Source organism: Austrofundulus limnaeus, unplaced genomic scaffold, assembly GCF_001266775.1.
Source record: "Austrofundulus limnaeus strain Quisiro unplaced genomic scaffold, Austrofundulus_limnaeus-1.0 Scaffold6, whole genome shotgun sequence".
Classification (NCBI taxonomy): domain Eukaryota; kingdom Metazoa; phylum Chordata; class Actinopteri; order Cyprinodontiformes; family Rivulidae; genus Austrofundulus; species Austrofundulus limnaeus.
This window is the reverse complement of record NW_013952408.1, coordinates 5,068,164-5,085,853: the sequence shown is the minus strand read 5'-3', so window position 1 is coordinate 5,085,853 and position 17,690 is coordinate 5,068,164. Positions and strand designations below refer to the sequence as shown.

General features: G+C 39.8%; 1 protein-coding gene across 2 annotated transcripts in view; it reads right to left on the bottom strand.

Moving 5' to 3' along the window:
* Positions 1 to 16,693, bottom strand: part of fgf12a (fibroblast growth factor 12a) — a 20,951-nt gene extending 4,258 nt beyond the window's left edge. Inside the window, exons 1-4 of one of the 2 annotated variants that reach the window (XM_014031915.1) lie at positions 16,498 to 16,693; positions 15,005 to 15,052; positions 12,061 to 12,171; positions 4,804 to 4,907 (exon numbers count right to left, since the gene is read on the bottom strand). In XM_014031915.1, the coding sequence (XP_013887369.1) occupies positions 4,804 to 4,907; positions 12,061 to 12,171; positions 15,005 to 15,052; positions 16,498 to 16,693 (459 nt within the window). The remainder of the gene's footprint in view (positions 1 to 4,803; positions 4,908 to 12,060; positions 12,172 to 15,004; positions 15,053 to 16,497) is intronic. The other variant, XM_014031924.1, reaches the window with a different exon arrangement.
* Between the last annotated feature and the right edge of the window lie 997 nt (positions 16,694 to 17,690).

Here is a 17,690-nt window from a genome sequence, read left to right as displayed (position 1 = left end):
TATATATATATATATGTATGTATGTATATGTATATTTTTTGTTCATTTTCTTTATTTTGTTGTGCAATAAATGTAAAAAGATAGATAAGTGGGCAGATGAATGGTTGGTTGGATAGATGGGTAGATAGATGATAGATGGGTAAAGACAGATAGGCCTGCCTGCAGCAGAGGCAAAGAAGTGGTTACTGCTGTGCAGTAAAGTAGGTCATATTGTGTGTTATAAATAATGGAGAAGAACTCGTTATTGTAGATGCTCAGCCCCCCACGCACTTCATCACTAAACACTCCACATCAACATTAATACGCAGCTCATCCTCAGCTTTCAATCAGCAACAGCCTTAACAGGGAGTGATGAACTCCAGTTCTAAAAAGAAAAAACAAATCCACCTACCACCATTTACTTAATGTAATCCTTTAGCTTATTATTAGCAATCGTAAGTCCAAAAACTGAACACATATCTGCCATTCACATCAAAAAGACTGAAAGACAGCCTTCTGAAAGATCTGATGCAGCACCTCAGATATGCATCAAGCACAGAAACAATAAAGCTTTTTACATCCTCTCACTATGAAGACATTGTAACGAAGTAGAAAAAATAAAGGAGAGTTAGAAATTTCTCCAAGTAGTTATTTCCCAAAAGACAAGAAATAAAAGTGCTGAGCACTTTTGCTCTCAAATTAGAAAAAAAAAAGACCAAACAAGGCCAAAAAATGTGAGAGTTTGGAGTTTGGAGAGGTTCAATTAGAAGTAAATTGAGAGAAACAAGAAAGATAATGAATTGTAGAAAAAATAGGAGTTATTCAAAATGGTATGTCTGAATAAACAGGAATCAGCTGGATTTCTTCTTAAAACTATTTTCAATCTTCTGACTCCAATCAGGTTCACAGTACAGCACTCAGCACCCAGGCCTCAGTAAGACCTTTGGCTGAACCAAAACACAGCTGCCCTGCTCTGAGCAGACTGTGCAACACACTGACAACTTCTCTCTGCTTTAATAATGAACTGACCTTATAATGTTCATCTCTTCCTGGTTACACCTCTGGAGGTGTTACCTTTTATGTCAGACGTCAGAACATAACTATTTTTGTTTAGGCTAAAGAAAGAACACATGATAAGACATACACCAACTCTTGCTTGATCTGTTTTAACCTTAAAGGCTGAAATGATCAGAAATACTKCATCTAACATCCAATTAATCAGTTACAAAATGTCCTTCAGAATAATGCTCCCTTTTACTCCCTTTTTTTAAAATGACTTCAACTGTCTTTTAACATGCATTGTTAAAATAAAAAAATACAGGGAAGGTATAGAAAAAACACCACTGCTTTATCATGGTTTGTGTAGTAATTAGTGTGTTCTGAGCCACTTTGTTGTTTGGAAGCTTCTCACTACATGGTTTATGGGTCCCTCAGCCCACCACCCACACATTGCTAATTTCCCAAGCTTTATACATTTGAGACACCACATCCAGAAAATGCATGTTCTTAATGGCTTAAATAACATTTTGAACCCCTATGGCAGAAATGTCTTCATCCTCTGCAAAGGTCAAAACTTTGCCTCTTCGCCCATAAAAATTAGAGTTAGAATGATTAGCTACGAGGTGCTGTTTGACACTAAGGTGGTTAAGTACTTTTAATTAATAATAATCATGGACTCGGAGCCAAATGATGATTCCTTAAATCAATGGCTATGAATGTGGAATTGTGCAGCATCTTTAACTTTGAGTCTATTTGACACATAAAAGACCCCTGTCTAGGCATGATTAAACTTTAATTAGGCCTGAAAGGGGGGTGGAGCTTTATCGAAGGCCCTATGACAAGGCTGTGAATTGTGCACTTGTTTATGTGCTTTCAGTTATGAATGAATCTGTCTACCTTGGTGAGTCATCACATCCTTTGCCGAACGACCTTCCCTGAACTTGTGAGCGGCTCGTACATCTGTCAGGTTGTGCTTGAGTTGCACAAAGCCAAAAATCCTCGCCCTGAATAAATTACACTCAATTTGCGAGACTTAGCAATTATTCAAGTGACTGTTTTAAACAAGGCATCGCRGGCACCATCTAACCTGTTGGTCTGTAAGTCTTTTTTCATTGTTAAGCTTAGGTTTGGACAAAATCATCAGAAAACGTGTCAACAATTAATATTCGCCACTTTGTAATTACTGCAATTTGAGTTGCATGATCATGACTCAGTCTGTCTGTCCCTTATGAGCAGCAAAGTAAGCACTGGAAGGAGATAGCACAGGCATCATGTAGCTTTATTAACGATATGCTGCCACTCCACATTTTGGAAAAAGTGGGTTTCAGTTCACAGCTAGTGCACAAGTTAGTTTCACTGACTGGCCTGATTTGTAAGTATAATTTTAGTACACAGAATTAGAGTCCAAATCAATTGTCATTTATTAATTTTCATATAAATCATTATAGCATAAACGCCATGAATTATCGTGATTTTTTTTTACCAAATATCGCCCAATCCTACTTTATCTGAGCAATGCTCGATTATAGCAGTAGAGAAGATACATATAAAAAAAATCACTATATTTTTCAAATAATTATGGGTAGACCAGAATTAGATAGACAGGCTGTGATTTTCAGCTTTGTCTCATCATTCCTCATCCATTAACTTAACTAAAAAGTTCCTTAGCACATGTCTTCATGTAGTACTGTGCTGTTTTCTTCAGTCTTCTGTAACACCATGTTTAATCTGATTAAGAAACACGAGTATAGAGATTAGAAACATAACACCTGAGTAATCTTATGTGTCTATTTGCTTCTGACAACAAACCGATTATTTGAACATAGAAAAACATCTAAATGGTGAAAGCAACTGATACAACATTTCTGGGTCTATCTTCTGCACATGTACCCTATGTTGCATTCATTATCATCCTGCTAAGAGAAAGGCAAGTGATAATGTTATCGCTTATGTCTGAAATACCCCACAACTAGATACAATTTAACAAAATTTGCAGAAAGGAATCAATGGATGAATTAACGATAAAATTTAGTCAGCACCCTGGCTCAAGATGGCTGCCACAGCTAATCAACAAACCTTAAAAGAATACGATAGCTATAACTCGTCAGTTTTACAGATATCGGCCTCTTAGTTAGTGTGGTAGTAGCTAACGCTGACCCTTAAAACCTTTACTATGAGCACTTACAGATTGAAAAAGATTAAACATTTGGAGTCAACTCTCTCTGAACAAAATATCTCGTAAAAAGTTTTAATGAAACTTTCAAGACATATTGATTGCATGTATAAATGCACCTCTACAACTGAATATTTTTAAAGTTAGCCCAAATCAAGGTGGTCATCACAGCTAACTGATTTTGAAAGAAAATGCCTGTAACTCAGGCGATTGTACAGATCTTGAACTATAACTTGTGTGTTTAGGAAATAGGAAATAAGAGATAAAACTGTCATTTCACTACACAAAATAATCTTGGTCTAAAACTAGCACGAAAGGCAGCAGGTGAAGCATGTTCCTTTAAGAAATGCTTGGCCCTTAATTTAAAGGAGACCATGTCCTTGAATTTTTTATGGTATGTCTGTGGGCTATCCAGACCATGTTCATTCAATTTAATGCACAAAATAATTCTCAGATAATAAAATTTCCCATTTTCTAGCTCTGCCTGCTCTGACTTACATTCAGAAGAGTTGTTTATGTTAATGAGCTCTGTTGGTAACGCCCTCCAAAAATCTGTTGACATTAACTCCGCCCTCCAAAGCCAGCATTTACGTTAGCATGGCTAATAATAGCAGAAGCTCCATTGTACAACCATATGAGACCCAGAGGCAGAGTTGTGGTCCCAGCTTCTTTTTTTTCCTACCCCTCCTCTGCTCTGCGCTCACTCTGCATGTTGTTACCAGAGCAGGGAGCAGCAGCGCTCAAAATACTTCAAAAACTAAAACAAATAGGCTTTGACAAGGCTTTAACAAGCTAAACAATAGAGGTACATGAGAAAACATGTTCACAATGAATGAAAATAAATAATTAAAATTGTATGTGTCTGTGCCGGTCTCAAACCCTGATCTCCCACTCTCTGATCCAACACTCTACCCATTGCCCTATTAGAGGCTTGTTGTGAAATGAGCTGTGCATTGCACAACAACTACCGTGACGGCTTTTTAGTTTCACCTGGGGGTTGCTAGGTAAGGGGCTAAACGCAGGTTCCGGTGGGTTGTCGTACGGCTTGTGACATCACAAAATGATGGAAGTATAAGACTTGTTGTTAATACACATTAAAAATACATTTACTTACAGTAAATATGCCCCTGGGTGCATTTTTTTGGTCCTAGGACTGTTTTTTTAAGAAGTACATACCCAAAAGTTGAGTAAAAAAAACTTTAAAAAGTAAATTTTGCATAATAGGTCCCCTTTAAGAACAGTTGTATCAATGTTACAGGGATTAAACAGAAATCAAAGTTGAACCAAGCAAATATGTGAGAGGGCAGTAAAAATCATCTGTTCATCAATGCCAAACAAGCTTCTGGTAGTAGCAAATAAAAAAAGAAACGGGGSTTTTTAAAGTGGGTTTAACACAAAACTTTATAATAAATGAAAAGCAAGACAGGCAATGCTACTTCAAAGACAATGAGGGACTAAGGTGCTGCAGAGCAACATAAACCCACATCTGACGAGCTCTTTTTTAATGAGCAAAGATGAAAGACTTTGGTGGAGCTGAGTATTTACTGTGACGGGATGATGAAACAGACGACAGCGAGAAAAAAACAAAACAAAACACGTGTAAGTGACTAATCATGCACACGGGCTTAAACAATAGTGTGACAGGAGCTTACCGAGCTGTAGAGCATGCCCTCGCCATTCATGGCAATGTAGAAGCCACTCTTCACCCCCTGGATGGCCACCACTCTCAGACCCACGGGAATAAGATTAAACAGGGCTGCCGAGCAGAGCGGTATAAAGGAGAGGCAGGGAGAAAGGAGACAGAGTCACAAAGAGGCAGAGACAAAAGAGAGATGTCAAGTAGAAAGGACAGAATAGRACAATTGAGTTTTCACTTAACTCTTGCAGACACTACAGCCTCTGATCCCTGTTCTTTGACTATCCATCAGCGGTAAAGTGAACAGGACAGGGATAATGGGAACACTGACGCAATTCACAATGAAACATTACAGCAAAACACAGATATTCCAAACTTTCATGTGACAAACTCAAAGTTTTAGGAGGGCAAAAACAGAGCCATCTTGTGCATCCTAAGCATGAAACAATCAAACTAGATGATAAAATCTGTCCTTGGTGAATTACATTTTTTTAAGAATCCTAATAAGTGCACACACATTTCCATATATTGRCACTGGATGCACCAGTTCTGGATTAAACACAGTCATTTAGAAACCTACATGGCCAAYGCACCAAAAACAAAATCTGTATGCTACAGCTTAAAGCTTTAAAACATGGTGTCACGTAGTGCCATTCAGTACAGATTGCTAAACAATAATCAAATTTCGAGGTCAAACTGTTGTYTGATGAAACATTTATTAGGTTTGGTCGGCTGATCTTGGTTTGTATTACTGTGAGATTGTGGTGTTGATTAAATTTTGCTGAACGTGCTCACAGCTTCCATCACATTAAAATTGARTTATTATTGAGTGGCAACTCATACACAAAAGCTCAGTGTAGAGCAGTGAGACAGGCACCAATTAAATCAAAGATAAACTTGTCTCATGGGGGAAAAAAAACATTGCAGGAGGCCAAGTGGCAATGTTGGACCAAAGGGTGATTGTTACAGTGAGTCTGTGTTCATTCTTCCATTTGATCTGAGACATGCGTATGAACGTAGAGGCATTCTTTACCTGCCGTACACTCCCAGTATCGCAGGAATGATTGTTTTGCATGTATCGACTAAAACTGGCAGAGAGAAGCAGATATGTGCCAACATGGGTCAGTCCTCTGAGCAGATTCAGTTTCACTCAATAAATATCGACAGGGTGCTTTTCCCTGGCAATGGTTTAAACCTGCCCTCAGGCTAATGAAGCGGGCGAAACAAACTGAGCATTTCCATAGTTATGTGTACCGTAAAAGCCTGGACAGAAAACTGTTTAACACCTTCAGTTTTGTGAATTTACTTTTTCTCAAGTTCCTTTACCATTTTTCATATCAGCCCCTTTACTGGCAGCATGTCAGGCGAACTAGTCATAGGTCATACTTGTTTTGTTTTTTTTTAGTAAAATCAACATAAAACATGTCACGTCACTTAGTTATTTAATTTTAATCTGCTGCTTTTGCTCTAAAATATGAAACTGACAGTAGTTATCATTTGGCTGCTGTTTAAATGTTGGCCTTTTTGTTGTTAGCAGTTGATGGATTTCATAATTACAGCAGCAGTGACTGATATTAAGAGTATCTGATGACTATCCTGAAGGTGATCCTTCTTCTCTAATAACCTCACTGACAGTAAAGAAAGGTTGAACTGGTGCAGGGAGAGCTAAGAGATAGCTATGGATCTTCTATTGTTGAAGTGTCAGACAAAATGGATTCTAACACACCTATAAAGCAAAAATCTTTGCAAACGGTAAGCCTTCCAGTAGAGCGGTAATCTGCTTGGAGCAAATCCTGCTGTTAGGCTAAAGGAATTTCAATTCATGGGAGGTGAGGAACCTGTGGGAAAGGTTTAAGGACATTTAGCCAAATTTAAAATGTGAAAGGTATCCACAAAACACTCAAATCGAAAGATCTCTGGAAAAAAAAGTTCAAGTTTTGCCCTTTTATTTATGGTGTTTTTTTTTTATTTCCTTTCCCCCCTCAAAATAAGAAAGAATTTTTGTGGTAAATAAAACAAAATTATTGCAATACAACTTGAACCTTAAAATGAAATATGAAACAAATATACATACATATAAACAGGATGTAAATTAATATCATCTTCTCTGATGGAAAGTTAATATTTAATGCTGCAGACATGAACGACGGTCTCAGAGTGTGCAGATCATTACTGCATCCAAGCATTTGATGAGAATCAAATTAATAACTGTTTAAATTTGAACATGGTTGTTCATTAGAATAATTGTGTTTCAGGGCCAATGTGGTTAGCTCWTGCACAGTTTTGCAACACTTTCTACTAAAGCCATTTGACTTTGTAATGTAGAGCCRGATTTATATTGTGTTTTATCGAACAATTTATTTTTGGAAGCACAACTGCTCTATAATTTAGTGCATATAATATTTTACAAATAAGTTATATTAGGGTTTTTGCACAGTTGCATTTATTYAAAGTTCCCGTTGCTTTTAAAAAGTATAAAACCAAAGTTATTTTTATGTGACATATTAAAAGACTAAAACTAATGAGTCACTAAAACAGAACTTCTTTGAATCTAAGGCATAATTTKCTACTTCAGTACTAAGTAATATTAGAAACCTTAAATAGTAGCAATATCTGTCATCACTTAAGGGCTCCAAGAGAAAGAAGTCTCCTAAGGATCATGCTTTCTCAGCAGGCAATTTCCGCTTTTCAGTCCCAAACTTCTTTGAAAACACACCATCAATTTAAATGTACAAGACTGTGTGACAGGAGGAATTATCATCAATCCAGCACCCCGCTGCACTCCCTGTGTCTGTGAGTGGGAGTGGGCGGGCTGTGTTTGTCAGAATAAACTGCTTTTATGCTTTTCTCAGCACATTCATTCATCGCAGAAATATGGCAACTAATCAAAAACCGAGTTGTGTTTAACCGGAGCTCACGATGCACAGTGTATGGCCTGAGCCGCCGCTTGAAAATAAATTACTGTTTTCCATCGGCCGCTGCCGCCGAGGAGGCTGCGGGTCAGAGGGTGGCGTAGTTTAAGGGTGTGTGTGTGAGAGGGTATTCTATTATTCTAATAATCCACCCCAGCGATCGATAGTTCTGTGCAAGACCTGCATACTAAATCTTCCMCCTCCATTTGTAGCCATCTTAATCACTCTCCCATTTTAGTTTTTTTGTGTTTCTGTCTTCGGCTTGAAAGACTTACATTGTCTCACAGCAGCTCCTTCTTCCTACACTCTCTCTCTCTCTCTCTCTCTCTCTCTCTCTCTCTCTCTCTCTCTCTCTCTCTCTCTCTCTCTCTGTCTTCCGCTGCTTAAGGCATCTCTTCTAGAGAATTATTCATTGGGCACAAACAAAGAAGGTGGTATTTTTAGTTTGCTTCAGCTGAATAATTCACCGCATTCCTCCATCCCAGGGCCAGTGGGACTGAACTGAAGGATTACCTAAGGGTGGGGAAACCCTCCAAACTTTTAACAGCCATAACCTTAASAACACAATAAAGCTATTGAATTTTTTTTAATTGCTAAGTTGCAGAGATGAAATGCATTGTGATGATGTGTCCTCTCTTAAATGTCATAATCTTTTTGTCCTGAAGACCTTCTTTTCTGTGCTGTAAGCCATTTTAGCGGAAGAGCTATCTCATCGTAAAATTTAAAGTGACATTTGACAGGAACAGGGTGGTTTTTTTTTTCATTGCCCGACTGCTACCATCTTGCAGCTTTGGCTCCTGCTTTCCTYAAGGATTGGCAAGAGGTTTATTAGAGCAGAAACATCATGATTGGTCTCCTGACTGGCTTTGATCCAGACTGGGAGCATTATCATCTCTTTGATGACCATTCTGTGCAGACATATATCTTCACTTTCAGTGCTTCATGGCTAAAGTCTTTAAAAGCCTAGGTTTTAGCRTAGAGGGTGCTCAGCAAGCTCTGCTGATTTATGTTTAATTTTGTAAACTGGAGATTATTCATTTATTACTAAACCACCATAGAAATACATTTTTGGGAGAAAAAGTTTTTTTTTTATTTATTTATTTATTTTTAGCAGGGTGGTTCGCTGGTTGTGGGTTTCATGACAAGAATTGAAAAGAAAAAAATCCTCAACTTATATCCTTTGGAGATTGATCATTAAACACTTCTTGACAAACTTAAGCATTCTGTACAAGTAAAAAACATCTTATTATGAGATCTCAAATCAAAATTCAGATAAAAGGGAGATCTGTGGAAATATGTTAAACAGCCAATATCTTACCTGTTGCAGATTTGATAAAKATGAGATTTACAATCTATATTTTGATGCATTGCAACATGAACAATTTTGATTTGATTTTTAAATGTGAACAATTGATTCTTTGCATCACAGAATGATGTGRGCAAAGGTGGGCTAAACAATATTGTTTGCAGTGGTGGGCACAAGCCCACTAAAGCGCAAATCCACTAATTGCGGACCTAAACATGTCATTTGCGTTTTAGCRGACTTACTAATTTTTATAATTCATAAGCGGATTTGCATTTTCTAAAATTAAAATGCAGTACCACTAATAACTAATTATTTTCCAGTCATCGTTATCTTGACCAGTGGAAGATTTGGCTGTCAATGAATCACAACACACGTGATGTGTCCAACAGTACTCCTCCATGATAAACACATGTATTGGAAACATATATATCCTTCCAGACAGTTGCTCTCGGTCAGGGTTCTCATTTCCCACAATGCTTTGTGTCTGCTTACATAGCAGGAAGGCAATGTTAATAAAAGTTTAGTAAAAGTTTAGTAAAAGTTTGTAATCCATACTAAAATTTTGTAAGTATTGATTTAGTTTACTTTACAATCAGAGCTCCTTTTTTAAAAAAAATAAAGTTTAAATGCTGGAGCTCAAAAGCAATCGGCCAACGGTGTTAGAAAATCAAAAATGATTTAAAGACGTTAGTTTCAGGTGAAATGGAAAACTTTAATCCAATGGAAACATGAAAAACTTTAAAATCCAAGCTCTTATTTTGAAGGGAAGATACTAGTTTCCTGTTCCCTGTGCTTTCATTTCCCATCAGTCCGTCATGTACCCAGAATGTGTCATAAACAGTTTTAAGATTACTTTATTTATGCTTCTTTCATGAAAAATCCACAACAAACAAAAGAAAAAGACAAAGAAGCAGCCGAACTAGCAATCCTCATCAACTTTTTTAAAGAAGCAGCCAAACTAGCAAGCCTCAACAAATTTTTAATTTTTACACCAGGAGCTAAAGGTCTGTTTCAGGGAATCACATCCCCGCAATCGCCAGTAGTTGAATTAAGTTGTAAAAGAGTTCATGCACCGCTAGTTGGCAGTGTTGTGCATATGTTGTACATGAATTGTCAGCTGGTAAGTTTCAAATTGAACTTGCGCTACAAAATTAGCTTCTGCTAGATTTTCCACAGCATAAGCGGTTTTGAAATTGCGGACCTAAAAATTTTTATAAGCGGTTTAGAAGTTGCGGAGCTAATTTTTTTATTAGCGCTGCCCACCGCTGATTGTTTGTATGGCTTGAAAAACTGTTTTCAATTCTTACACAAAAAAGGTCATTATTTTCAAAAAAAACACACTAAACTGTTTGCTGGCCACGTGGTTACAAACAGAAATTATAAAAACTTTAAGTAAAACTCTGCCTTCTTTTCCACACTTTTGATTTGGTAATTGTAATGGAAAAAATAACTTATATTTCTTTTCACATGCTCCCCTGACCTGTGTTGCTGATCCAAATGTTTGTATGATGCCATTGTTTTGCATTTATTTATTTTCTGCCCTCTCTAAGATAGTGTGTTTTACCATCAGGTTTAGGTATGTGGTAGAAAGTCACCCTACGGGGACAGTTTGTCAGAACATTCTCTCTTGTCAGTTTATGTAAACATACATATATCAAGTATAAAAGGGGGTTTCAAACTTTGATTCTTTTCACAAATACTTTGGTGCAGGACTGTGCACTGTTTTCAGAACTGTATTAAACTTTTGTGCCTTGCAGCTGCAATAAAACTCAGACGACCATTCTACGAAGTGCCTTTTTATTTTGTGATCCCCTGTTTCTGTCCTTGTTATAATTAAGATTTCCACAACAGTAATTACTTTCCATCAGATATACAGTATGTTGCAGTTTTTAGAGCCAGAACATGATCATCTCATGTCAATTCTACTACTAAATCTAATCCTATGCTCTAAAACTGGAACAAAAAATTGTTAAAAACACTGAAAAAGATGGAGAGAAAAAAGCTTGAATGTGATGCTTGGACAACCTCTGCCCTATACTGTCCTCAATATTTTGGCTCCTGTTTTTCTGAATTTAGTTCTCAGAATTTTTCTCTAACAAAAACTATGAACTAAATGAAATATTTTGTTTAAGATTTGAGACATTACATGCTCAAGATGTTGTTTGAAGGGTGTTTATCAAAGCATCAATAATAGTTTTATAAATGTTTGACAGCTCTATGTATCATACTCCAATCAAAATGATGAGGTGCCTAAAAATTCCCCTGCTCTTTGAGTTACCACAGTTTGGAAAAATTGAGATTGTATGGATTAATGAGCTAACGGCTAGTCAGAATGAGGTCAAAAGCTTATTTACATTTTTTTACAAGTGCAAAAACAGCAGCACCTAGCTGTGGCACTTCTGGTCCAGACAAGAAATATTTCGGCTGGAAAATCAGTTTAATGCTAAATTTACAACAATGTAAAGATTCATAAAATAGTGTTTGCAGAAGCRCTTGGCTTTCCTCAGAGCCAAAAATGTCAGTCTGATTAGAATTAAACTATTGTCAGTGTCTTTAAGAAAAAACTAAAACAGAAACAGAATGTATTTGTTCATAACCTTCCTAAAAGACTCTTCAAAGAACACTTTAATTAGTTTGAAATTATTTTCTCTTAGAATAAATTTAAGAATGCATATTACCAGAATAATTATACTGTGAAAGCTAAATAATTGTGATAAAAAAACCAAGAAGACATAAATCATTTAGGTAACTACTTGACACATTTAAATCCCTTACGTTACATAACCACAATGCAAGAAAGAGGGCATCTGCCTTGTGAGGAGCTGAATAATTCCCTAAATAATTGTACGTTTTAGTTGAGAAAATCCTCTTTAGAAGGAGTCCCTGTCTTAAAACAGCTTTTTGGAGTCTGATAAGATGACCTACATGGCATCCGTTATATAAGAATGATGATTAGGTGTAGCAAATGTGGTAAAACGTTATATAACCAACTGACTCACAGCCGTTAAAGGTTTTAAACTGGAAGCTGCAGCAGCTTTCGTGTTGCTCCACTCACTGTTGTCGCTGTTCTCGTCCTTGCTGCCGTCGATGGTTCCATCCGGCTGCATCTGCAGGTAGAAGCCCTGCTGGCTGAACAGTCGCGTCACAATGCCTTTCAGCTGTGGCTCTGAAAACGCGCACAAACACACCACGCACATGCACACCAACCGTCGGCATAGCCACAGCCACATCCCCACAAAAGAGAAATATGTCAGAGCCGTGTTTGCATTGTTGGGACAGAAACATCCAATTTTAGAAAAATAACTCGTAAAGATGCCATCGTAAATATTCCAATATGAAGCAGTTTTGGACCATTAATTACAGCAGGCTGGGGAAAATGGAGTGTGCAGGCATAAGATTTATATGTTTCCTACACAACTGTCACTCAAACTGTGGTGGGTTTATTACCAAATATATTAAAGTGTTGATTGCAGACAAATACAAACTTGTTTATAACTAACAATGAAATTTAATATATTTGAGCCATGTTAAGACCTGGAATGTGGTCCGTTCCCCCTTCTGAGTGATTGGATGCTAATTATCCAGGTGTAAAAGCAATTCTATTGTTCTTGTGTCACACTCCAGCTTCCACAGCTGCCAAAACATAAAACAACTTATGAAGCAATACCTTTTTGAATGTCCGCTTTACTCTTACCAGCCGGTGGGCATAAATAATACTGTGATGGAAGGTCTGTGATGATTTATTTGCCACACCACGTAATATCATAAAAGGGTAAAAGGCTGTACGACTTGCAGGTCTCTGAGTTTACATTACCAGAAAATCAATAAGATGGTTGTTATTTTTTCATGTAATTTATTGAATCAAATGTAGAAAAATTGAAGGTTTTCTTACATAGTTTAGAAACCACTGAAAACATTATTGAAGCAGCTGTGCTTCTTGTAATTAATACCATGATTTTAAAAAGGGGGTGAAGCTCTGATTAAAGTTTTTTTTTCTTTTTTTATGAATAACTTATTAACTCTAACCTGTTTTGGAGACACGTTTTAGAGCCAACAAAGCTGACCAAGTGTGTTCCCGTTCAGGTGGGAGTTCTTTCCTAACGATAACCCTGAACTGACCTGCAGCTTTGAAGGGTAGCACGGCCGGCGCCTGGCTGGTGTGCAGCTTCAAGTGCTTCACATTTGAAGTGTAGAGCAGGTGAAAATGAGAATTATTGCTAAGAGCAATGAAAGTTGCTCTGGCCCTGACAAGGACAGGGAAGAATACCTGGGGCGGATGTACAATCACTCTGCAGATCCAAAACCAGAGCTGGATGACTTGTATATTAAACAGAATTAGTTGTGGCTTTCCAGGTGAGTGGTCTTTTTTTTAACTGTACTGTTTGTTAAATCGTTTTTTTAGTGATGAAACAAATAAAAATGCAACATATATTTCGTAAGCATTTCTGCAAACATTACACTGTTTTGTTATTCAAATCAGCTACTTGGCAACAGGTGCAAATGTAGCATTTTTTTACAATTTATTGGCGCTTAATTGTATTTAAGTCTCTAAATAAACTGAAGGTGGTTGCTATATTTGTGTGTGTATGTGTGCGTGTGTGTATTTGCTCTGATAAATGAGGACTGTGATGGGAAGCGATATTTTGGAGCCAGACTGTCCTCCAAGGTCACAAATTGGAGGACATACAATTCATTTCAGCACAGCCAGTCACAAAGCATTCCAAATGCTGTTGCAGAAGAAAAAAAAAAGAAACATTTTGAGACTCGCTATCTTGTGAGAGAAAGATGGGTTTAGTCAGGATCTTAATTCAATAGCAATAACAGATGGAATTTGTATGAGAGTTGGTGGCTCCAATAATTGCAAGAGTTTGAGATTTATTTGTATTGTACAAAAAAAAAGAAAAGAAAAGAAAGAACAAGTGAATGGAGGAGTGAGCGAGCGGAAAGAGTTAGCTAAGTGGTGACCCATGGAGAAAGCGGGTTCACGTCCGCTCAGCTGTACATCATCCTGACCATCAATTCCCAACTCACCTACCCCTGGGTTTGGGCCCATCAATTCCTAGGACAGGCCCTTCATTATCCATCATGAGCAAGTTGAGGAGAATGAAAGTGTACTTTATGTGTGGCTATGTGTGAGTCTGAAAGCACATAGGAGCGTACACATCAGTAAATCACATGTGATAACTACGCTTCCATAAATTACAGCAACAGTATCGCTCCCCGGGGCTATTGCTGACGACTCATCGGTTCAAGACTTTTAGCAGAGTGTGTGCGCTGTGCATGTTGTGTGTTTGTGGGTGCAGCTGCAGTGCACATTTTTGCATCCTGTGTTTGTGCATGAAAAATGACTTTCGACGACAACAAACTTGAGATCATTCTGTAAGCGTATGGACCATTAGAAGGACAATAGATTCACTTCATACCAATACAAGAAGGACAAAAACATTCAGGTACATTGACAAATGGCATCATGACCATGAAATGGTGAATGATCACCTGTTCTGATGCAGTGCTCGACAAGGAGAGACACACCATGTCAGTCTACACCAATATACACACCAATAGCAGCCTGTGCTTTGCTGGCACAGTTGTGATCAGCACAACTTTACAGACACAGGACGACGATAGAAACTGAGCCAACACTGACTGACGACAAGGATGAGACTAAAAGGAAATGAAAAGAGGCAAAGAGAGCAATAGACAACTAGTTGCAGGTGAGCTTTAGCTACAGAAGAGGAAACAGGTAAGAAATTAAGCTTATCAAAATCTAGAGGAAAAAGGCCAAAGAGAAAGAGGAATGAAAGAAGACGATCAGCGAGGGAGAGGGTCGTCGGTGGTCAGACAGGTGTTGAGGACCCCAGCCCGTACATTCCCACTTGTTTCCCACCCAGCCCTCCCCACCCCCCCTCCCTGGCCGAGGAGGTTGTCGACATGGGCGCGAGATGGGGTGGAGACGACGAGGAAACACAGCACACACGAATGGAGGCTGAGCTACTGACCTAGCCTGCAGCCCTTATGGGACACCTGTGGAGGTTTCAAGGGTGCGTCTTACGTGGTGAAGGGGAGGATAGAAGGAAAAACAAGAATCTTTTAAACAGGCAGAATTCATAAATTTTCCAGCGTACTGGCTGTTTGTTGGCAAATGGAAAGGCATTAGTGCAAATGGAAGGAAAATTAAATAGAGGACATATACAGCATCTTTGGCTCGTCAACTGGGGGGAAATACCTACCTGCCCAACAGGGTCCTCAGCTTTGTTTTCTGTCTGTCTGTCTGTCTGTCTGTCTGTCTGTCTGTCTGTCTGTCTGTCTGTCTGTCTGTCTGTCTGTCTGTCCATGCAGTCTATCAGTGAATATTCAAGTCATTTGAAGCCCTTCTGGCACGCATATTGTCTGCTGAGGCTGCAAGATGACAAAGTTCTACTCGGCCTGGCTCGCTGGCAGGCGGACTGCCAGTGTTGTCGTCCCATTCAGCCTTAAAAATTGATGCCCGCCCGCCTTGTTCCCCATCAGTCTGTCTGCGGGACGTTCGTTCTTCACACAACAGAACTATCTGAAGGGCGGGGAGGGAAGGGGTGACTTGCACAACCGGGTTGTCATGCGTGCATTCAGGACGAGGAAATCAAACGAATGTCCCCTGAAGTTTGGTGGGAACGGAGCCGAAATGGACGCTCTTCTATATGTCTCCCTTTGCTGCAGCAAAGCTCCGTCTCTGCAATAAACCTTTACCATTAAAACATTTAATCTCAAAAGAGCCTTGGTGCACTGCGGTGCAACTTATCTCCCCWCTGTTTCCCAATCTGCATTAATATTGAATTAGGTCATTTAGAGCAGCTTTATGCCATCTATTCAATTTGCCTGAGCGTTTGTGTTTGGAGGTATGGCGAGGGTTAGGGTGCTATAGGCATCGAGGGGGGTGAGGTGTGTGTGTGTGGGGGGGTCTGTTAGACTAAATGCCTGTATAGAACAAAACCTGACTTAATGGACACAGTGGCATCACTTGTGTTTCCAATCAATTTCTGTTTCAGGGTAATTGATCGTCCATCATCAAGAGTTGTGCCAAAGGTATAACGTCATTGATCACGGCATATGCATTCACAGTTCCTGCTTGGCAGTGGGTGTGTGTGTGTGGGGGGGGGGGGGTGTAATTTCGTGCAAGACAAGGGGGGCCTTCACAAAAAATTGAAACAGGTGGATTTTTCACACAATCGAGAAAATCTACCTTCTCGTTCAGTTCAGACTGAAGTCCTTGACTGCAGTGTAATGTTCTTGCTGCTCCAAAGAGGGGCGGGGTGCGCGCGGTGGATGGGGGGTGGGGTTGTGGTGCTAAATGTGTGGGTTTTAGTGTGTGTGGGTGTGTGCAGGAGGAGGGGGTGACTGTCTTTCCTATACACAAATATAACACAAATTTGTGGGAAGGGGTGCAAGAGAAAGAACAAGAGAGAGAGAGAGAGAGAAAGAGGGGTGGGTTAAAAAAAAGATCTGCCTCACTGACCTGGTCTCCTCCGAACGGGTCTTTTCTTGCCGCTGCAAAAGCGGACTTTGCTGAAGACCCCCAAGAAATGCCTCTCGCAAAGAGAGCGAGGGTCCTTGCTGGGGCTGGGGCGGCGTTTCGAAGTAGAGACCCGGTCACTGTTGGACTCCCTCGCCTGTCGTTTCTGCCGGATCAGGGAGCTGGCAATCGCAGCCATCTCCCCGAAAAAGAAAAAAAAAAGAGTCTAGGTCGGCAGAGGTCGGCTTTTGATGCAGCTTCTTGATGCAAATGTATTTTTTAAAGCGTTGGTTTGGATTTTGTCTTAACTAAATGTCATCCTGATTAAAAAAAATTTTTGAATAAAAAGAAAACAAAAAAAAAATCCTGTGAGTCCCGCGCATCTTTGCACGTCAGACATCCTGTGGAGGAGACATGTAACCTGATCCAAACTGCTTCGACTTTCAACGGTGCTCGCGACTTGAAAGCAGCGGTTTGTTACAGCAGCAATCTGCGGCYGAGGCCACCGAGGGGCCGAAACATCAGCCGCGAAAACATGCAACAGTGTCTGTGAGTTGATGCAGCTGCGTTGTCATTGGAGATCTTCTCCTCCTCCAGATGCCGTGCAGGATCCGCGCGGCAGTCCGTCCCGTGGACCAACCTCGAGCCGAGTGCTGTGCGCGCCTAAACGTGCCTGAACTTCTCCTGCCCTCGTTTCACATCATTTCGTCCATCATCGATCAACGACACCATCCGCTGCTGCTGCTGCTGCTGCTGCTGCTGCTGCTGCTGCTGGAGGTGGTCCTGGATGCCAGATCTGTGAGCGCCCCCCCTCCTCCTCCTCCTCCTCAGCCCCACTCCCCGGTTCCGTCGGTGGCACCTCTAAATGCAGTCTCGGGGAAAATGGAATCGGCAGCAGCAGAGGCTGCAAGGATGCTGCAGAGCTGGAACTGAAGCCAGCAGGGAGCGATTAGTTGTCCGAAAAGCAACAATTAGTTGAGGCGCTCGCACRCAAGTCTCCCGTTACGCTTTAAAAAAGTGACTTTTTTATTGTAGGATTACAATAAAAAAGAGAGAGAATTATTATTTCCAGCGCGTCCTGGAATGAACGCTGGAGTCGGTGCGTTACATCCCCGACAGAGAGTAGAGTCCTCAGCCTCCTCCTCTCTCTCTCTCTCTCTCTCTCTCTCTCTCTCTCTCTCTCTCTCTCTCTCTCT